The sequence below is a fragment of the Homalodisca vitripennis genome, unplaced genomic scaffold (assembly GCF_021130785.1).
Source record: "Homalodisca vitripennis isolate AUS2020 unplaced genomic scaffold, UT_GWSS_2.1 ScUCBcl_12851;HRSCAF=22785, whole genome shotgun sequence".
Lineage (NCBI taxonomy): Eukaryota > Metazoa > Arthropoda > Insecta > Hemiptera > Cicadellidae > Homalodisca > Homalodisca vitripennis.
Genome location: NW_025788971.1, coordinates 2153 through 25817, shown reverse-complemented (window position 1 = coordinate 25817; position 23665 = coordinate 2153). Strand labels below are relative to the sequence as shown.

The 23665-nt window shown below is 33.5% G+C and overlaps 2 protein-coding genes across 2 annotated transcripts; one reads left to right on the top strand and one right to left on the bottom strand.

The window, feature by feature from the left end:
• Positions 1-5382: 5382 nt before the first annotated feature.
• On the bottom strand, positions 5383-18034 carry LOC124375054 (60S ribosomal protein L10-like). The gene is given in 7 exon segments (XM_046833178.1): positions 5383-5596; positions 9165-9278; positions 9280-9328; positions 12964-13049; positions 13051-13270; positions 17763-17791; positions 17905-18034. Coding segments are annotated over 6 exon segments (663 nt in total). The 5' UTR covers positions 17786-17791; positions 17905-18034; the 3' UTR covers positions 5383-5425.
• A 3612-nt stretch (positions 18035-21646) lies between these two features.
• Positions 21647-22912, top strand: LOC124375053 (the record flags this gene model as incomplete). The annotated part of the gene is given in 1 exon segment (XM_046833177.1): positions 21647-22912. A coding segment is annotated over 1 exon segment (1092 nt), but the record flags the coding sequence as incomplete, so codon positions are not given.
• Between the last annotated feature and the right edge of the window lie 753 nt (positions 22913-23665).

Here is a 23665-nt window from a genome sequence, read left to right as displayed (position 1 = left end):
ATATTAAAGTGCACCAGGTAGGATAAAATACGAGGTAAATAAAAATATTCAAGTCTGTCAATGTTGTAATCATGAATTAATGAAATTATTATGTAATGTTTATTGTCTTATTTCAATGAAACCCTGTTGAGTGTGTCAAAAAGATTGTTTATCAGTTAAAACCATGAGAATATATCTTCTCTTCAGGGTGAGGCATATCTCAGTTCTTCTGGCAGAAGGCTGTTGCTGCTTCATGCTTATGTAGGAGGGTTTCTTTTCGTATTGGGAGAGATCAGTATTGAAATAACTTTTTTTTAGAAGTTTACTATTGTCCTAAGAGCTTCTCTGCAACTTTCTCTGAAGCCATATTCAGCAAAGGCTGCATGGCCCTCTTTTGCAATATAAGTACTCTCTGAAGATTTCTTGTTGAAATTCCTCCCTAGATCTGAGGTTTTACCGAAGAAAAAGGATGGTAGGTAATTTTCCAGTAGACATGTCACTTCTAGAGTTTGTGAGTTTTATTACATAAAGTGAGGAATTTAGTTTTAGAGAGGATTGTCTATAGGATGTGACCAGGAAAGACCCTAATTGATGATTCCTAGATAGTTGGCTTCGCTAGTACTTTCCACACCGTGTATTGTTTAATACTTCTTCACATCATCTCCCTAAAGCTAGTTGGCTTGTTTAGTCTGATTTACCACTAATTCATTAGAGAGGCAGTACTTATAAGCCATGTTCAGTGCCATGAATGATTTAGAGATAATCTTTATGTCCACTTCAAGAGCAAGGTGTCATCGAGTTTAATTGAAAACTACAAAATTTGTCCACTTGTTCTGGTATGTCATTTATTATAAACAATACTGGTCCCAATACAGAAAACCCTGGATACTCCTTGATTTACAGGCATATGTCTTGATCTGGTTATTTCTGTAACTCCACATTTTGCTTGTTTTTATTTCTATTTATTTCCAGTCTTCAGGATAGCTTTTAGACCACATCTTGGCTGTGCTCTTAATGCCTAACTAGAATTTATCAGGTGTCTTTCTCAGGTCTAGGAAGAGACTTGTAACAAGTTTTCCTTCTTCTAGATTTTCAATTATTTATAGTCAGCAAAGTCAATCAGGGAGTTATTGTGATAGGGTTTCCCTTGTGAAACCATGTTGTCTGTCATTTTAGTAAATTAAACTTCTCACAGTGGTGCAAAAAAGCCCTGTCAGAACAATCTTTAGGATTTTAGAGAAAGTTGGCATTATTCATATGGGTCTGTAATCACCTACTACTGTTTTACTATCTTTTTTATGTTGTGTTTAACTTTTGTAAGTTTTCATGGTTGAGGAAAAAATTACCTCGACTCATATGATTTGTTAATAATACTTGTGAGAGAATATTCAGTATTTTCAGAGAAATTATTCCAATTCTGTTATTGATATAACTTCAAGAAAAGCAATAGCAATCAATTTACATACATGACAATAGTTATAATATGTAAGTAATCATATAAATAAAAGAAATATAAACAAGATGTAAGAATATATGTAAGATGTTGCCTGTTACTGCAGAAGTTATTGTTAGATTTTTAACAATGTATATGTATTTCTGGTATGGTTTGTGTATTCAAAACTATGTAAAATATGACCTGTGACTGGGGTTGTGTGTAGGTTTATGCAGGGTTTAGGGATTGTTTTAAGTGTTCTATCAACAATGCTAGTGAAGTGATTCACATGGTTTCCAATTTTGTATGGATAATCTTCTTTGTGTCTATCAATTTCATGCATCAGCAGTAATTGTGAGGATATATTCTGTATATGGACTGATCAGTATGCACTTTAATCGGAATTTAATCGGAAGCGCTATGAAGCATATGAATTCTGGGTTGCTATTATTTCTGTTCGGGGATCCACAGTCTCTCTCTATCAGTGAAGTTACTTCTCTGTTCTGTTCCGTCATCCACCATGAGTTAGCAATCATGAATAGGTTATATATTATAGTTATTTATGCTGCTGAAGCTGAAAACTTAAATGCTAACTTGTACATTTTACCCCCCTTTTTTGTTTTCTCCCAGTATGTAACAGTACCATGCCCTGAAGTTGTGCCTATTAAAATATCTTAAATGTGTTACGAAAATTAGTCAAGGATGTATATAAACCTTACTTGTATAAAATGTTTGTAATGAAAATAAATGGTTCTATTTATATGACTTATAATTGGTGTTTATTTGTTGACTTATCATTTTCATATTAATTTTTTTTAATGTCTTCAGTTTCTAGTGACAATATCTTTGTAGTATGCAATAATTATATTTGTTCTACAATACATTGTGTATTGACTAGATAGTGCAATATGCTGTGGAGTTGCTTAATGAAGTATATTGTCGTATGTATTAAGAAATATAAAATTTCAAGAATAGAATGTTTCTCACAGTCCAATCGTACAATTTTGTAGGAAAGGGTCTAGATTCTAACTCTAGTTGATCGAGTAGCATATTTACTTTAAATTCAACATTTCGGTAAATTGGTCATTTTGGTATTGCAATCCAAATAGCAAAGACTAGTAATAGACCTCACTAATTCTCTGCTAATAGATAGCTTACAAGTCTTTCATTACTTAAGACAATTTTGCAATAATTGTTAAGTAAATCTTAATAACATTTAAATATTTGCTAAATTTGAATAAACAAAAATAATTGTTTCATTAAATTTTTTTGCATGAAAGGAGATGCCCCTTTAAAGCCTTATTCTGCTTGTACTTACGGATCACTGGCCTGTGCGAGGATCTTATCAAACAGAATAAGGGGGAGAGTCGATACAGTACAAGGTCGATGGTACTGATAAAAAGTGATACGGTCACAGACAGTATTTGTACCTACGGCATCTCTTAAGCAGGGTTTAAACTGCTATCGCATTTTGCAAAACGAGTCAAGAAAATGCGATGCTGTTTGGAAAAGCTCTTGCAAAATTGTGACGAAAGTGACAAAAAACAACAGCAAAAAGTATATCGCATTTAGAAAATAAGTTTACAGCATTAAAAATCTTTTTTTTTTAATTAAACTATAACATTATATATTTTGTAATCAAATTTAATTTCATGTGTATAAAATATTAGACACCGTGCCACTCCGCGGGACGACAAACTGTCTGGTTGGAAAACACCTGCACATTCTTAGATCAGAAGTATAGATACCAAAGTTTGAACACTAACCACAAAGTAACTAATACATCTAAAATTACAGGACTTGTGTTAAAATTTAGCTTGTTCAGCATTAAGGAGTGTAAATTATTTACAGACAATAACCAAGTGTGATGTCTGTAAGAATGAAAAAAGGTACCGGTTTTATGTTATTACTACTAAACTGAAATTTTGAAAATTAATTATTCATTGTTAAACTGCCATTGGAAGCCCCAAGCCCATATGAAAAAATAGTCAAATGTATTAAAACAATATATTATTTATTATGGCTTCCTCTTGCAATAAGGTTGTGAGTGGACTATGCACAATTGTCGCAACACCGCCCTTGAGTCTGACGGTTCGTGTGTTCCAACGAACAGACGTCAGCTGCGGTAATTATATTTAATTAAAGTGATGATAAGAACATAAATAATGTTTACATAATAAGGCTTAAATTGTGTTTACGCAAATAAATGACCTTTAAAATAAAAATAATCACAGTAATGTGATCAATGTGATCAATTTTTAACCGAATCCGGTTAAGAATAAAAGTTAAAATAGTCATTTGACAACTTTTATCCATATAATTAAAAGTTCTAAAATTAGACACTCTTAAGTACATTGTATTTATATTGTATAAAACTTTGGTCTTAAGGATAACAAGTTGTTCTTGATTATGAATGGTCAAAATTGAAGTTTGGTTGAAAACGCCACTATTTTGTGTTCTTACCGACCTAGAAACTTTATAATTTAATGTATGTAATCAATTTGCTATGTATGCCAAGATGAAGAAATAAACAAACTAAATTTAAAATTAACTCCCGTAATTTTTGCTCAACAAGTTAGTTGTTGTTAACGTTCAAACTAGGTTATCTATACTTTTTGATGCGAGAATAGTATCCAAGGAACGGCCACGCTGGTTGCTATGCCAGCGATGCTTATGCGCAGTGGTTGAGACACATACAAACAAAAATGAAGTTGTATGCTTCCAAATGTCTGTCTTGGCATCTGTAACTAGTTCCAGTGATATTTTTAAGTTATGTTAGTCTGATTTTATTTTGAAATGACAAAACATTTGTAAAAGGTTAAGTATACTGCATTTGAGCAATTTTTTTATCTCTATTGAAGGTATTAATAAAAAGCAATTTATTTTAATGAGGTTTAAACATTGGTGTTTACAAAACAAAGAAGGCTACATACAGATTAAATTCCTAATAAGTAATTTAAAGATGTTAACTAGTGTAAAATGAAACTTGTTTTATAAATAAGCATTTATACTATTTAATTTTATTTTGTAACTCAACTGTTATAATTAAGGCTCTTTACAAAATTTTTCTAATTAGTGCTAAAATTTGTAACTGATTATTTAATTTAAATATCGGTTCTGCAGGCTCAAGTATTAGAGAACTTTTCGATAAGTAGTACTGGATTCTCCGCTGAACACCAATGCTAAATAAGTGCTACAGGACAAATACTTTTGCTAAGAAGTTTGAAGAGCTTGTGTAGCATTTTTTGCTAAAATTTTCATCTCAGCTTAAACCCTGCTCTTAACTCAGATCCTAAGTTCGGACCAGACACTCATGTAGTCTCCAAAACGTCATTTTAGCCTTGGAATAAAGACAGTAAATGAATTAGTTGATCAAAGGGAAGAAAACTGCCTGAATAATCAACGCAAGTATCAAATGCCTTCACAGCAATGAGCAAACGGCATTAGGGCGACAAAATAGTAAAGAATCAATGGCAGTAATGCATATTCTGCCTTTGTTTAAATACCTTGAGTTTTTAAGTTTATTTTTCATTTGCCCATTACACAATTAACAGACTGTGATCAAAATCATTACATACAATGTTTGCTTAGTGCAACTTTCAGAAAGCCTATCTCTTTATCTTTCATTGTTGCAATTATAAGAAATAATTACAATACAAACCCAATCCCTCATTGCCTCAACATTTCCATTTAACTTCGTAGCAAAAAATAGTGACTATCTTTAAACACAGTTTACAGCAAAAACAACAATTAGAATATGGCAACTCATTTATTAAGTCTGATAACAAATAATGTACTCTTTCTAATTTTTCCCAAAGGGAAGTGAATATCAAAAACCTCGGTTAAAAAAAAAAAGTTTTGGTAGGTACCGGCAAAAAGTCTCCTTCAAATTACAATGAAGGAGACAAGTGTGAGTTGATCGGAGTTTTAAACTTGATTAGAATTTATCGGGTTTGAAATAAAATATCAAATAAAAACAAAGTTCAAACAGGTTTATTTTGAACATAAGTGGAACTAAGCGGGTACCATAAAATCATGTTGGTTCTTCTTCCAGACATCCAGGGGTCCATGCTCCGGTCGGTACTTGACGTTACAACCATCGTTCTCCAACCTCCCGTCATTTCTCAACTGCTCATACACATCCCTTTCGTACTTGGTGAATCCCCACTTCTTAGAGACATAGATCTGTAACAATGTGTTCACATAATTTTATGCAATACATACAATTCGATATATCACAAATCAGACATTTGACAAGTATACAAATAATGCTTTCAGAACTGGTACATTGGCACTTAATTACAAGATGGTCAGTCAAATCTTTTTTTTTTAAATTCCTGGTTCTCCTGGTCTAACATTCTTGCAGTCACCAGGAGTACTTGCAAGAAACACGAGTTTTGGTGGTCACATTGTTTTCACTAGCAGTACAAGCAAAAAATGTCATGGTGAAGATTACCACCATTTATTTTAATGTTCCTTTAGGTAGATTTACATATAAAATCAGCCTATTGCAATTGCACCCATTCCTTACGGTAGTACGCACTGAAAATGCTTGCCTAACTTCATCATATAAGACCAAAACCAACCCTTAATCAAAATGTTTTATATGTTTTTATAACCTTATTTATTACATTTTCGATTAATTTCCTGAAAACGGTTTCAGCCGAAATATACAACTTTTATATATACATGCATACAATACATATTTATTACATTTTAATAAACAGAGATAGACTAATTTGATTTTAATAGAGATTGAATTACAAAAATATCTTGGCTATTTCATTGGCCAGCTTGGTACGACATTGTTTCAGTACGGCAGTAGCAAACTCAAACAAAAACAAAACTGAGTGTTCTGGAATGCTTTAAGCACTTCCAAAATATATTGTAATTAACCCTTTGGATGCCAATGCTCAAGGCTGGTGCATGACCCGGCACCACCAGTGTCCAAAGCAACTATTACCCAAAACCACCAACCCTGTTTTGACAGTTTTGCAACCAAGTAAGCTTTGCTATGTATTAACCTTAGTTTTAATGTAAATTGAATGTTTTTTTTTCATTTTATACTCAATTATATGTGCTATCAGATAGATATATTAAAAAGAATAGCATTTCATTATGAACAAATTTTTTTATGACGTGGTAATGCCTGACCAAAACATTGTTTACACAAAAATTCAGACCAAATAATATTTTCATCCATCTGTAATATTTTTATTTAATAGAGATATCAAATCGAAGACTGCTCAGAAAAATTCAAAGCTTTATTTGAAAAATAGTTTCACAAAAAAATATCTTAAGTCAGTGTTATTAAAAGGTGTAATATAACAAAATTACTTTTACAGCAGAAAATTATTTTGTAAATACTTATACATAGTATTAAAAAGATAGATTTTCTCACTACTGTAAGCCTACATTAGTTGCACTCAAAAATTAAAAAAAAAGATGTCAAAAAATGAAAAAATATATATGTTATATATTTCTTCACTTCAGTTCCAACATGTGTTTTCAGGAAGGCATAAACGGGTGAATAGTTTTTTGTCATTTTTACAAAAATATTTCTTTTTCCACCTTGGACTCTACTTCTACTACACGCAGAACAATTTCAAAATCTTTTAGCAAAAAAGACAAACAATAATGAGTATCAGTGTCTCATAGCAACCACAAAATAAACAGCTGTGTCAAGGTAATTAGTACTACCATACCAACTTTTAAATTGATTACAATAGTCTTATTTACTTAAAAAAAAAAAGTTTAAACTAACTCTTTAAGTTCATAAATGATGTTTAAGAATTTGTTTACTAAACGGCTGATCAATCAGACGTTGGCGGATTTTGCTGGACCTTAGCGGTTTGGATGTTTAATCTTGATACACCATTTCGTTTCATAAAGTAGTCATTCATACTTTAACTGAGCAGGAAGGACTACGTAAACCTCTCTCTGTTAATGTGACAACACAACATCGTATACACCTAATAATCTTCCTCTGTAATGTTTGGAAAAATATAGAGAAAGAAGAAGTACCCAACACACTGCGGGTGAGATGTTACTGATACACAGGACCACAAGTAACCACAGAAACTTTCTTCTGAACTTGACTTTAAACTTTGTTTATCTATTTTAAAGCAAGGGTACCACAATATTTTTAAGAAATTCACAAAGCTTCAGTGAAATAACTTTTTTTTGTTAAGTAACACCTGTTATATTTGTTAACTTCTACTTATATGCGATAATTACAATACAGAATTTCAAAATATATTCAATTTGCAAGACAATTATTTGTATACTCTGACTCGTATTATCAACATTTTAGATAAATTCAAACAAACAAACCTTTATTTATAATAAACAAACCTTGATGTGTACTCTTTATATGTAGACATATCAAAATACACAAAGTACGGCGTAAAATGAAAATTAGCCAATATTAGTCTGTTTCTTTACAGACTATTTTTTTTCAAATACTAATACAAGTTTTCATAAGAACTACAAAAATACGTAACAGTTTTGTAAACAAACACGGGAATGTGTACTAACAGTTTGTTAAGTACAACTAGTTTTGTCCCAAAGACCGTGCTGCTACACTAAACCATTGGTTAGAGTTTTAAATTGAAATATTGTTCGTTTTTTAGATTTTTCTTGTTCTATGAGATTCTAGGTTTTTCTGGTGTGTAACATTCCTGGCTTATTCCTGATCAGATTGCCAACCTAATAGAGTAACAAGCCTGATTAAAATCACAATGGTTATAACTGGAAAATTCTTGAATACATTATTGAAAATTACAATATTTTCTATTATAAAAGTGTTGATTTTATAAAAAATAACCATGTTTACAAGAATAAATGTGTAGTGTAATCTATATATATAAAAATGAAACTGTTCGTGTGTAACAGCATCACTCACAAACGGCTGGACGGATTCGCCTAATTTTTTTAAAATTTGTTCGTCTTGATCTGTAGAAGGTTATAGGATACTTTTTATCCCTTTCCCGATTCAGGATTCCGCCCCCCCACTGGTTACAGAAATACCCGTTAAGAAATGCATTTGCAGCAAACATATGTTATTAAGTGAAAGAGTCTTTTCAAATTTTTAATCAGCTGTTCTTTGTAAACATATATTACACTTATAGTTTTAAAGCATAGAGTAAGCTTAAGAGAAACGACAAATTTTGTTTTAAACTGTTTCTGCAATCACTGTTTTAAACATAGACTTTACTATCCAGATAATACAATTCAAATTTGACGTAAAAAAAAATTCACCTTTAACTGCAATATTTATTTAATATAAACCATGCTCATGCTTGATAAAGAAGAGCAATGCAGATATCATAATTACTATCTTTACGTTGGCTACAAATATAAAAGAATGTTATAAAATCAACCTTAGTTGTTTTTTTTTTGACAGAAGTATGGTTCTCAAAACTCCGTGGTGTACATATTCTCTCGATCGAGACAACAAAGCAAGCTCAATCGTGGCATCGGAGATATAACTAATTTAATCTAAAATTTATTATAGTAAAAAAAAAAATTTACTAAGTAATATAAGGACTTCGGTTCTTAAGATTTGCGGTGCGAAGCCGTGGGTACTTATTGAAATGCGCAGCGAAGCGCGCCGGGTCGCTAGTATTTTATATATGTAATACTGTACTTTTTTCTTTATACCAAGTTGTTACATTTCAATGCACTAGAAACATCTGAACATTGGTTATTCAGCTGTTTGTTCCAAGCAATAAATTATTTTCGGTTCGCTCACCTTCTGACGTCCAGGGAACTTGAACTTTGCTCGCCTGAGTGCCTCGATGACTGAAGCCTTGTACCTGTCGCTAGAACGTACGCTCATGATCGGTTGGCCAATCCTGACACGTGCAAACTGTGCCCTGGGGCTTCCCGAAGGCACCTCGCATCCCAGTCTGGAGCCTGTCACAATACAAGCATTGAATCAATCTAGAGCTCAGGAAATAAAGAACTTAAAACTGTATTATTTTACTTAATGCCAATAAAACAGTACTTAATAAACTGGCAAACGCAAGATAATATTAGCGTTTCAGTTAAAGTCTAGATGACTGCCAATATCAGGCTTTATCCTTACATTTTTTTTAATAAGTTTTGCAATTTAAATCTATATATATAAAAATGAATTTCCGTTCGTTAGTCTTGCTAAAACTCGAGAACGGTTGAACCGATTTGGAATAATTTTGGTCTTGAAATGTTCTTGGAAGTCCAGGGAAGGTTTAAACGATGAGAAAAATATAACAAAATTGCAAGGAAAATACTAAAAACGACAATTTTATTTTGCCATACAAACTGTTCTTACCTGTCAAACGTTTGATTGACGTTTATGTATCGATAATTAGTTTAACAGCTGTGACAAATACAAATGACGAAGTGTCTCAGTATCATATGTTTACTTACTACTACTGCATGCAATTTTGGGTAAAACAAACAGCTGTCGCCATTATAGGTTAATATTATTAGTGCAAGAAAACATTAATATCAGATACTGCTTACAATGCCGAGAAAAAAAACGACAACATAGGTCGTCGAAGTAGATCGAATGTGCGGCGAGCTACCTCACGCGCTAATCGCACTGATGACCAGCAAGAGACTGATAATAACAGCCGCATTGGTATGGCACATTTGCGTTCTACAGTAAATCAGAATGAAGTGGATAGACAAAGAATGCAACGAGTTCGGGCACATCGATCACAACAACAGCGAGCCCGGGAAAAGGAAATTGACCGATGCCGCAAACGCAATGCTCCTGTGAACCTGGAACGAGCAGCATCCTCCTACGATCCAGAAATAGATTATAGTGCCGACAAATACAGTACATCCAAATAACGCTGAATGTTATTATCTTAGATTGTTATTGGTGAATGTTCGTGATCCGACATCGTTTCAATAATTGAGAACAGTTGATGGACATCTGTGTGCTACTTACCGTGAGGCGTGTCAACTATTACAGTTACTCGAGGATGATTTACATTGGGATAATATGCTCAAGGATTCCATCATATCTTCACCACATCAAATTCGAACATTGTTTGCAATTATAATATCCACACGTTTCCCTTCGAATCCGGAAGATTTGTGGATGAAATATAGGGATGACATGTCTGAGGATGTGCTACATCGTGTGCGATGTCAAACTTCGAATCCTACACTACTCATTAATGCGGAAATTTACAATTAGACATTGATCATGATAGAATATATGTGTTTATTGATGGCAAATAAAGTACTGTCGTGTTTGGGCCTGACAGCACCCAATATTTTATGTCGAAGATTTTTGTTACACATGGTAAAGTATATCTTTATATGTTTACGCACCGCAAAAAAAGACAAAAAATATAGTTTACCAGAAAGCTTTAAATTGATTACCTGTATTGATTGCCTTTTGTCCGATATGATAATGATGATAATTTGACAATAAATGTGTTATATTATTTTAATGTACATATTCAAAAATGTCATTGTTTATCATTTCTGATTCCAGGTGCTGAAACTAACAAAAAAGTCAGCTGTATGAATTTTTATTCATACAGATTCGTGATGCTATTAATGCCGTTGCAAATGAAGAAAATGTGGAAAAAATTACAATTTTGACGGCCACTTACATTGGAAGCCCGCGTCACATGCACGAATACGCGCAAGATGCGATGTCGTATGTTAGAAAATATGGCCGTCCAGACCTATTTATTACATTCACCTGTAACCCACAATGGATGGAAATTAAGAAAGAATTGCTACACGGCCAAACACCAATTGATAGGCATGACATCACTGCCAGAGTGTTTAAGCAAAAATTAAAATCTTTAATGAATTTCATTATAAAGCATCGTGTGTATGGCCAAGTACGTTGTTGGATGTACTCTGTTGAGTAGCAAAAGCGTGGTCTGCCACATGCGCACATATTAGTTTGGTTAGTTGGTAAATTAAGGCCAGAAGACATTGATTCCATAATTTCAGCCGAGATTCCCGATGAAACACTTGACCCAACATTGCATGCAGTAGTAAGTAAACATATGATACATGGACCTTGCGGAGTTTTCAACAACAAATCCCCCTGTATGGTCGACGGCAAGTGTTCTAAGCGATACCCTAGACTCTAGAGCATTGATTGCTGAAACCATCTCGGGAAATGATGGTTACCCGTTGTATCGTCGGCAATCAGTTGAGGACGGTGGGCGATCTGTAATTGAGAAGATAAAAGGACAAAATTTTGATGTAGATAATCGTTGGATTGTGCCGTACTCGCCAATATTGTCCAAAACTTTTGAAACTCACATCAATGTGGAATTTTGTAACTCTGTCAAATTGATAAAGTACATATGTAAATATGTTAACAAAGGTAGCGACATGGCCAAGAGATAAGTGAAACGAAGTTCACCGGGTCAGCTAGTATATAATAAACTATGATAGCATCAATGTTCCACTACATCTCTATGTTTTATTATCGAGTTTTGTATCCAGTGCTGTGATTATTCAGCAAAATTCACTCGGCTGTTGTTATTTGACCAATCAGAGTATTCCTTTTTCACTTGTTTGCTTTTGTGGTTATCTGGATATATGGCTGATCTTTTAAAGTAATTTTTAAGTGAGTTACACAATAGGTAATAATTTCTTGGTTCAAGTCACTTGTGATGATGACATGCAGTGTAAACTGAAATTGTTTACACAGGGTGTCCATAAATCACTCTATTGATCTTAACCGTTTGGTCTGTCCAGTAAAAATAAGTAAGAAATGTCATATTAAAACTTGTCCTATCTTGGTTGGTTTACTGACTATATCTTTGTGTTATTAAGAAAAAATATCTTTAATAAAGGTAAAAAGTATAAAACTTGCAAAATGTTTAGCCTAAATACTAAGAATAGAAGAAATAGAAATAAGAAGAAATAGAAAAATAAGACCTCTTCGAAGTTCCAGAATGTCAGGTTTAAAAAACAGCGGCGGCCATATGAATCTTTCAAACTGTACTAACTGAAACTGGAAGAATTTAAGAAAAATGTTTAAGAAAATTAGAAATATAAGACTTTTAACATTTTGACACAAACTTTATTTTACTACAAAAAAATAATAACTGAATAGTAAACTACACAATAGAACTATAGGAATAGTATTGGTTTTACTGAGTGTGATTCAATACTCAAATACACTAATCGAATTATTAATATTGTTTAATTGCTGATTAATAATCAGGTGATTGTAGCAAATTAAACAGATGAAATTAATTACTCAATGTGATTTTTTTTACACTTGTTTGGATGGACATTAGATTTTTTTCCCAAATAAAATTTGAATTTAGTTTTATTTGTTTATGTACTGTAACCATACCAGTTAATGAATATATAATTAGTTTTACACAATTTTATGGCAAGTACCAAGTTGCACACAGTCTTGCTGAATCTCTTCAGAAAGACGAGGATTCAAGGAGCCAATTCTGTGAGAGGGTCAGATATCAACACTGCACTAAACGGAAGGTTGAATGGAGCTAAATTAAATATAAATACTTTCATATTTAAATATGACCTGGCCTAACTGTTCTACTGACCTGTCAGCTCCAGCGCATGACAACATCTTGTTGATGCGAATAACGTGGAAGGGGTGGAGCCGCATGCGGATGTGGAACTGGTCCTTTTCCGCAATTCTTGACCATGTACTTGTTGGCGCAAATGCGGCCAGCCTCTAGCGCCTCAGAGCTCAGCTGCTCGTACTCGTCCGACACCAAATGCACACAGAGTGGGAAGTCCTCCACTCGTGCCTTCTTTTTGCCAAGATCAAAGATCCTGATCTTCGGGTCTGGCACACCCCGGCAAAACCGTGACTTGGGATACGGCTTGTTTTTGCAGTAACGATAACTGGAAACATTGTGACATGAATTAAGTTTGCTACCAAGCTTGCTAGTCAAATAACAAGCACACATGTTATAACTAGACTTTTGAAATCATCATACAGTTATGATTTACACACACCATGGGAACAATAAAACCCTAATAGTGTTGCCAATTTTTACACAGTATCTGATGACTTAGAGCACAATGTGATATATGTATATTAAAAACAAAAGGTTGTTGTTGAATATTTGAAAACAGTTACCCAGTACAAAAAATTAAAAAACTGTTTGACTTTGTGCCTCCATGAAAAAGACATATTGGTGTTACAATTTTTATTTTGCAAACATACTTACATAAAAGTTTACATTTACTAAATAATAACCCTAATAATATTTACACTGAAAATTCACGTTTTTCGCTTAGATACAACTCAAATCACTACATTACTTCTGTAAATAAATACAGTAAAATACTGTATAAGTTACTATTTTATTTTGTATTTACTCAAATGCTTGGTTATCAGCACATAAACAACAAGAAAGGCCGTTACGCAACATAGTACTCGTCCGCTACATGGCGTGACTGGAAGACAGAATCACCACATAGGTACTTCAGTATTATCACAGCCCACTATTTTTGGACGAGTTTTCCCTATCAGAGATCAAAATAAACTTCATTATACGTTCCTTCTTTCATAATGAATCGAAAAATACTCGATGAGTATTCTCTTCCTATCTCCAAATAGACACACGAATGACCTGACATTTTCGAATAATGAAACGTTGTTTTTATAGTTTTTGATTTCATTGATTGTTGTAATAACTTGTAAATTCCAAAATAGGTTCAATAAAGTCAGTTTTTTTTAATACTGTAATTTATTTTGTCCCCGATAAGGAAAACTCATCAAAAATAGTGGCTTTTTGATAAGTACCCAAACAACATAAGTTTCACAGATAAAACAGTAGGAGAAACAAAATAAAACTCGTATTTATTGATAGTTTGGAGCCAATTGAATACAGCTGTCAGGTTATTTGGCCAAAATAATCTTGGGTAATTCTAAGCAATATATGGGTCAACCTCGATTTTTCTCATATTACAATATAATGTTCCAATAGTCAATTAGAAAAGGAAATGACTAGAATTTCTTGCCGGAAAGCAGTTATAGGGAGCAGGCAACCGCCAGAACGGTCATATATTGCTTAGAGTTACCTATTAGTGATCAGGGGCACTGACGTGATCTGGGCTTCAAATTTGGAACTACTCAAGTTAACCCTTTTAGGACGACAAAAATTTTGGTTATTTTTTAGGTACGCATTTTTTGACGTGACCATATTTCATAGCGAACATACCAAAGAAGACGACGGTGAAATTGGGCAAAATGTAGTAGTTTGATAAATATATTATAAGTCCATTATTTTAAATTGTCCTTACACCATTTTTTTATCCACATGTACATAATTAAATTGTCTACAATATGGTAGCATTTATTACTATTTACAATAACCAGAAAAATTAAAAATTAAATAAAATTTTAGAATTTTTATTTTATTTTTTTATTTTGGCTTCAGTTTACTATGATAAAAAAAAATTTTTTTACTGTGGGAACTAATATTACTATGTTTCTTACATAGTTTTCAGTTTAAATACAAAATTTTATTAACATTGGTTGAGAAATAATAGTTTTACAACAAAAAAACTTACATTACTACAAAGTGTTCAGATGCACTTTCTGAGTATTGTAACTCACGGTCCAGTTCACTGCTGTGATCAGCTAAGTTAAATTGATCCATATTCACAAAAGAAGTTGAACAAAACACATTTCACTATAAATCTATAAACACTAAGTTTATAACTGATCTGAAACAATCAACTATAGTCAACGCGACCGCACTGTGACTGACTGAATGTAAACAAACTAGACGGAATTGGCGCGCTCCGCCGACTGGCACTACAATAGGCGCTCACGTGCAGCTGTTCTAAAAATAGACATATGTTGTATTGTTTGGCCAAGATAAGTTCCGAAATACTCCATTTCCTGTCTCAGGATGTGCCTCTACAAGGAAAACTAATTTTGTTCATCGTATTTTCGATATTACGTGAGTATTATGCAAACGTAAACCGGCGGGCACATAAAAGTCCGCTCGTCTTCTTCGGTAAAACTAGTGCGGACTATTGAAAGCCCGCATCGTCTTCTTCGGCAAAACTAGTGCGGACTATTAATAGTCCGCTCGTCCTAAAAGGGTTAATTTTTTTTCTAAAAGAGCAAGCAGCGCGAAGCGCTGCGCAGCGGGCAGGCATCGTGTGTGATCCTTTTTTTTATTAAAAATTTCTGATAAATTGTTATTACATATTGCAATATAATGTAGGTAATGTATGTAAAACAATTTTAAACACATAATTACATGCTGGAAAGCAAAGTAAACCAATATAATCCGCCCAATACAAAATCTCCGTAAAAATCTGGTAAAGGAATCTGTGTCATTCCTTTGGCCTGAATCAATTCAGTATAGACGAAGATGACGCACGATGCTTGCCCGCTGCGCAGCGCTTCGCGCTGCTTGCTCTTTTAGAAAAAAAATTAACTCGAGTAGTTCCAAATTTGAAGCCCAGATCACGTCAGTGCCCCTGATCACTAATAGGTAATTCTCGCGGTTGCCTGCTCCCTATAACTGCTTTCCAGCAAGAAATTCTAGTCATTTCCTTTTCTAATTGACTATTGGAACATTATATTGTAATATGAGAAAAATCGAGGTTGACCCATATATTGCTTAGAATTACCTAATCTTGTACTATATAAAATATTATCGAAAAAGGAAACGTCAAAATTAGCGATGCTGGCACTTTATGTACCGTCAGAAATTAGTGACACTGTGGCACTCAAAGGGTTAAGAGCTATAAGACAAATTTAATTTTGCTAAAATTTCAAAAAGCTTGTAGCATTTTTGCTAAGAAAATTATCATCTCAACTTAAACCCTAGAATTGTTCGATAATAGCTATTCAATAACAAGTGTAGGTATCAATTTACAATAACGTGACCATGGAAAGGTATGTTCATTTTTTCCCTGAAAACTACAATTTTTCCTAAAAACAATAGTGAAGAAAAAATTCGTCGGCAACGAAAATCAAAGGAGTTACGATTTTTTTAAATCCTCAGAAAACTCCGTTTTTGACAGTTTCCTATAACTCAGCGTCTGCTCAAACTCAGTATAGCCAGATTTTAAAAACCGATTATCATACCAACAACGAGAAATTATCGTAATTTCATATAAAATAATCGTACCAAACACATTTAATGAAAAAGTATGTTATGTTCGTATAGTAAATTATGTTATAACTAACTTTTGGTTTGTTACTTGTATAAATTTGTCAAAAATCTTTCATGGTACAATAACTACCCATTGTGTATCTTACCGGCGCATAAAATCAATGAAATTATCGTACCTCTGGCAACACTATCCATATTTGACAGTTTGGTAATACTCCTTGCCTTCTCAAATAAAGAAGGGACGCTATTTTGAACTACCGCTGTTCCTCCACGACTATTCTTAACCTCCTAGTTCAATAGTGGTAATGGCACACCTTTGTGTTGGATGTTCGGTATCTCACGTGGAAGCAATTCGTAAAGACGAGTCTGGCTAATACGTTAATCCTGTCAACGATGCCTGCCCGCTGCGCACTGCTTGCTCTTTTAGAAAAAAAATTAACTCGAGCTTGCAAAAGTCGAATCCCAAATCACGTGATGCTCCTGCTCCTTAACGCAATAATGTCCGAAAGGCATAAATATAATACAATAATATACTTTCCCCCCAGTTCATATGCACCTGTAATAATAATAGGCTACTTGGCTATAAATGCCCAACCCATAAAAAAAGCCCATTTTCCATGGTCACGCTAATGTAAATAAATACCCAAGTGTAGGCCACTTATTTAAGTCTCCCATATTGTAGTATAATAGGCATCTTAACTTTGAGTAATCATAGCAACTAGGCTATCATATAAATGATTCCTATTGCAACACATTAGTTAAACTAAACTGATAAACAGCATTAATTGTTTTGGGAAAACAACAGTTAACGCCATAACTATTATGGATGATTATTTTTAAAAAATTTACAAATATAAAATATAGATATTGCTATAATGGTAATCAACATGGTCCTACTTAGGACAGGCCTTATTTCCATTACCACAGTACAAGCCTAACGAAAATATTTTGCAAAAATCATAGCTCATAATTCTAAAATCTCTAAAAGACATTAACTTTAATAATATTAAAGTTAATATTATGGTACAGGTAATTGTGAACATTTGTCACATTTTGAAGTGGGAGTCAGCAACAACTTGTAAAAATGCACACATTTGAGAATGATTAATACACACGTTTAAACTCTTATATTTAAGTTTTTGTTTAAATTTATTATTATAGGAATTAATTACGCAACCATATTTTAGAAACTTTAATTAAATATCACTTCTGATTTCTATGATGAAGATAGGTTAAGTGTAAGTACTTACCATCTTGCAGGACGTCTCCCCATGGCTACCTGAAAAACAAATGATGTTTATAAAATTGAATTATACATAAATTAATCACATATAAATTAAAATTCCTACAATATACATATAATTTAGATTAAACAGGATATTACTTACACACCTCTCACGAATCTACACACGATCGTGAGGAATCACCGGAAGAGAATAGAGAACTAGGAATGGAGGATTTTTTGTACTGTAACGAGAAGGAAGTGACGTACTCATTGACTTGACACTTTACAAGGCTCTGGCTGGAAAGAAGAGTTAAATTAGTCACACATTATATAAAGACACTATACTAAATATATTGTCATGTTGTAAATTCATTGTATAAAAAATAGTAGGTTTACTTTTAAGGGTTTAAGACTCTCTTTCATCTATTTAATTAACTTCTGCAGATAATTTTAATGTGGTAAAATTGGAAGTAATTTAAAATAATTATTGTGCTTAAGGAATGAAATAATTATTGCAAATCTATCAAAAAAACGATATATTGATATTATATGTTGAGTCGAGTTATTATTTTATATTGTTCAACAGTCTGTGACTTCTGAGTGATTAGTATATAAAAATATCACACCACTGATTCATTTTTGAATCCAAGAAAGAATGAGTGGCAGTTTAGTATTTAAATAAAATCATTTATTCAGCCATTCAGTATAAAATATACAATAGCATACGTGCTAATCTAAGTTGTACAAGTATTCTTATAGATTAAAAATAAACAAGTCCATGCAAAAGCCACACTTGAAGTAAAACAAAATCAAACTATACAGTACTTATCATGTGCAGGTTTTCAAATTAGGGGGTTCCAGTGAAAAATATACATAAATATACAAAAGGTGAATTACTACCCAGGACTATACTACACTTGTAAATTTGGATTTTGGCAAAGACCTTATCTCAACAGGTAGGGAATTGAAAAGCTTAAAACCTACAACAGGAAAAGAATTCAAATTTTTAGAAAGTCAAACATTGATGTGTGTGTGTGTGTGTGTGTGTCTTTTCTACTATTAAAGTTACCAGCAGTACTTTATGCGTGTGTGCAGAGTGGCCATATAACATAATGTCACAGTTTAGAAGAGAACGAAACAAGTGCATAGTAGGTCGTTCTGACGTGCTCAGATTTGAGCTCATTAGATAACATTCTAAGGAGGAACAGCCCGACTCGGCCTGACAACCAGCACATCCACTTACAAGTTCCGGATAAGCCCATGATCAAGGGTGGAGCCTAGGAGTTTCAATGGATGTAATAACGGTACATCCCGGGACAAGGGAAAAGTCACAAATTGGGTTTTGGATTCATTGAGTGTCAATTTGTTCAAACGAACCACTCAGATGCCAGTCCAAGTAGGCCCCGAACAGATGATATTTTAACCCCCACAACATCAGAGTATACGCTCAATAAACTTGTGTTGTCGTCCGCAAACAACACAGTTTCCCCCAGTCGCGCGTTAATACAAGTCGTTGATTATCACAATAGAGAGAAGGGACCAGCACCGAGCCTTGGGGCACTCCACTTATCACAACCCTAGGAGGGGAAATTTGTTAGGCTATGCCACTGATCTCAAATAAACAAAATCCATTTAGAGAGCTTAAAAATCAGAGACTTTAAAATTATTATTTATAAAAACACAGACGAAAGTTGTAAAACATCACAACTTCACTCCCAATATTCTTTGTTCTTCTAGTCTATGTCGCTTTGGTGGAGAGAAAGATGAAATTAATTTAAAATTATTAACAAATCACTATGCTATAAATTAATAAATTTAAAATGTTAAATTATATTAAGTTCATAAATCTAATATACATTCTTTTTTAACAAGGGGATTTATTATTCCATGCAGAGTTTTAGTGTGCTTTTGTATAAATGTTATGTTTTTTGTTTCGTTTATAAAAACAGCTAGTTGATTGCCTTAACATAAAAGAACGTCAAATATTAGTTAGTTATGTGGGTTGTTCTATTGTGCAAATTTGAAAGTAGTAAGTATAATATAATAACCGTTTCTTTTCTAATATTGTTGATGAAACCTCATTTAAGAAAAATTCTAACATTTCTACTTGGATTGTAATCATCCATGATGATGTCACTCCAAACGAATTGGCTTCTGTTATAAAAAATATATTCAAATAAAAAAATCTCAAGATTTTTAGGTGATTTCTTTGTACTTGGTATGGTTCAGTGTTCATCTAATATTATTGACCCTTTGTCAAAATCAATTAATTCTTCACTTGAAATAGGATTTTTTCAAATTTGCTCAAGTATGCTTGAATTGTGCCTTGCAGCTTTCCTTCGGAAATCTCAAAACTTAATTTTAATGCCCACAAAGTATCCAAATTGTAGACTCGATTAGACACCTCGGTGTGATCCTGGATAACAGTCTCCGCTAGGATATTTACATAAACTTCTTTTGCCAGAAACTCAGCTTCTCGATCTTTGCACTAAGACGTATAAAGAATGTCGCTACTTCTTTCGCCACGCGAACATCAAACCACGCAAAAATAGAGGCACACATCAAGTGAGTCGCCAAATGCCAAAACAGGCTAAATCCAAAATTTAAAAAAGTTGAGATATTGATGACATTGAGTTCTGTATTACCTAGGCTACAGATTTGTCACTTCAAAATGTTCCAAAACCAGTTAAAAACTGTTTAAAATTAATATTTAAAAGTGAAGGTTGTTCCAAAATCAGTTATATCCTATAGCCATTCGGTTCCAAAAACAGTCATATCTGCACAGATGACAATGTTCCAAAACCAGCTATATCAAACTACAATAACTTACAATGTTTCATGTTTCTGTGTCAAAATAAGTTAAATCCCAAAAGACTTTTCCTATAGGGAACTGCTGATCATTTTCCTTCTGAATTAATTGTTTATTTTGTTGGCTAATTTTAAATTTCAAAGGCTACAATAGTGTTATAAGAAGCAATAGCACTCAATTATTTAACATTATTTTAAAAGCTCCTGATTTGTTGTGTGTCATAAACATGGAGGCTGAACATACAGGAGGTATTTTAGAAGGTAGTGAAGGCGTTGGTATTGATATTATAAATGCTGAAGTTGTAATTGTTCAACAAGAAAATGTCAATATAATGGACATAACAGTGGAAACTCCACAAAATGTGGAACAAGTAGAGTTGGTAGAAGAGATGCCTGGCCCTTTGGCAAAGAAAAGGAAGAAAAACGAAAGAGCATGGAAGAAAACTGTTGCAAAAGTTGCTAGGTAAGTTAACAACATTTGGTAAAGAAAACTAAACTAGCCTAATCTTAACACTCATTTGAACTAAAATAACCTAACCTCAACTAAGCTAACCTAACCTCAACTAAACTAACCTATAACCGCAACTAAACTACTTAATCTCAACCAGCCTAAAGTAATTCAGCTTAGGCCCTAACTTAACTACAACAGTTTTTGACAACGTTCGCGATCTATAATTTGTTTTTATTACAGGTTAGGAATTTTTTTAAAGGTATAGGAGAACTAATAATCCCTATTTTTGTTTTAGACACACCGCCCGAAGGGATTTCCACAGATGCCTAGTTGTAAACATTCGGCCAAAAGTAAGTACTGCTGCGCAGAACTTTCCCTGCAGGATGTTAGAAAGATACATCAGCAATACTATAAAGACGCTGACCTTCAATCAAAGAAGAATTATTCTTCAGCACGTCATTGTTTCCTCAGCAAAAAGGACTCGTCTTCCAGAAGGTATCAAATCAAAAAGAAATGTAAGTACTGACTTTTTCTTACCTAAAATGAGGAACAACAAAACTGAGAATGTTAAAGTATGTCGGGCAGCACTACTTACAATTTTGCAAGAGAGTAAAAACCGAGTGCAATTGATTTGAAAAAAGTACCTGGAAACAGGCGTCGTACCTTTGGAGACTCGTGGAGGAGCACGCCAAGTTGATAAATATAATATAAAGAAAGACAGCATCAAATCTTTTATTAAAACATTTATTCCAGTACAAAAACACTATTGCAGAGCGAAAAACAAGCATAGGCAATACCTTCCAAGTGAGCTTAACATTACAAAAATGTGGAAAATGTATATTGAGCAGCATCCAACTGAAGAATTAAAGTGTGAGTATGACTTTTTCAGGCTGGTTTTTTCTGAGAACTTTAACATTGGTTTTGACGCTCCGTACACTGATAAGTGTTCAACCTGCACAAGGCTTGAGTGTGAACTAGCCACAGAAAAAGATGCAGGCAAGCGTGAAACACTAAAGCTAAACCTAAAAGCCCACAAAGTCCGTGCAGACAAATTCTACAAACTTTTGCAAGAAAATAATGATAAAGAGCTTATTCTGAGCTATGATTGTCAGAAAAATCTTGTCCTTCCTAAAATACCGGACCAAGCCGCATACTATAAGCGCCAGCTATATCTATATAATTTTGTGATTTGTGAGGGACATTCTAAAGTCCTCTTGAATTCAGAAAACACCTTTTCTTACCTCTGGACTGAAAACCAGTATGCAAAAGGGTCCAGTCAAATTGCATCTGCTGTTTACCACAGGTTAACAAGCGCTAACATGGAAAATGTCACCACAGTCAAACTTTTCTCTGACGGCTGTGGTGGCCAAAACAAGAACACAACTGTTGTCGGTATGATTGCTCATTGGCTCCTGAAAGATGCACCTAAACATGTTACTAAAGTTGTACTACTCTTTCCGGTAGTCGGCCATTCTTTCATTCCCCCTGATAGAGTGTTTGGAGTACTTGAAAGGAAATTTCAAGATCTGAGTGTAATCAACAATCCCAATGAGTACACTGAAATAATTGAAAAGCACTGTACTGTTGTGAAACTTGGGACGGATTGCCCTGTGAGTGATTGGAAAACTCTAACCGATGCTGTTCTAAAAAAACCAGGACAATGGCATTTTCAATTTCAAAAGGCCAAGAAATTTATCTTTTCAAGAAGTAAAAGTAATCCAAACTCCATCCTGGTACAAGGAGAAGCAAACTATGTATTTGAAATCGGCGAGAGTAAGTCAGTAATGAAAAGGGGGAAAAATTTTGACAATGCAGTTTTGAGAGTGATACAAGAAGGACACCCAGTGAAACAAGTAAAAATCAATGATGTGAAATGCTTGCTAAATCTCCACTATGGAAATGACTGGCAACGGGAGCCAAAGTTGAAGTTTTTCAAGGACTTATTCCAGCTACCTACCACCAATCAAGGGCGAAGAAGATGATGATGATGATTTTGAAATAAATGAAGAGGATGAGCCTATGATTGAGTGAAAATATTTTTAATAAACGACACATTTATTTTATAAACTCTGTAGATAAATAAATTCATGGTTTTGTATTGAAAATGAATACGATTGTGTTCATTAATCCTAACCTAACTTTACCTAACAATATAGGCTACAATGTTTTGAGAAAAAAGGATTTAATAATATAAGGTTCTGTTTTTAACTTATTTTGGAATGGTAAACGCAATTTAACTGGTTTTGGAACCAAAAGTTAAAAAAGCAAATGGCGGAGAGTAAGTTTCCAAAAGCAGCTAAATCATAGTTACTGTTCCAAAACAAGCTATGCCATATATTTAATCGGCTGCAGTAATTATAACTTTTGTACCATTTTTTTAGCAATTTTAAAAACAATATAACTAATTTTTTAACCTTTTTTTTTAAACAAAAATCATAAAAATGTAATGGATGTGAGAAAAGCAATCAGTTTTTGGCATTTATCTAAAAAACTTGCAGAGTGGATTTAGCTTGTTTTGGCATTTGGCGACTCAAGTATAGGATAATATGCTAGGGTGACGCTTCTAAATAAAATGTTTAACGGGTTTTCGTCCTGCAGAAGCGTGCCGTGAGGATCCTGGGAGATCTTGAGCTGGGAGAGAGTTGCAGGCACACCTTCAAAACCCTTGG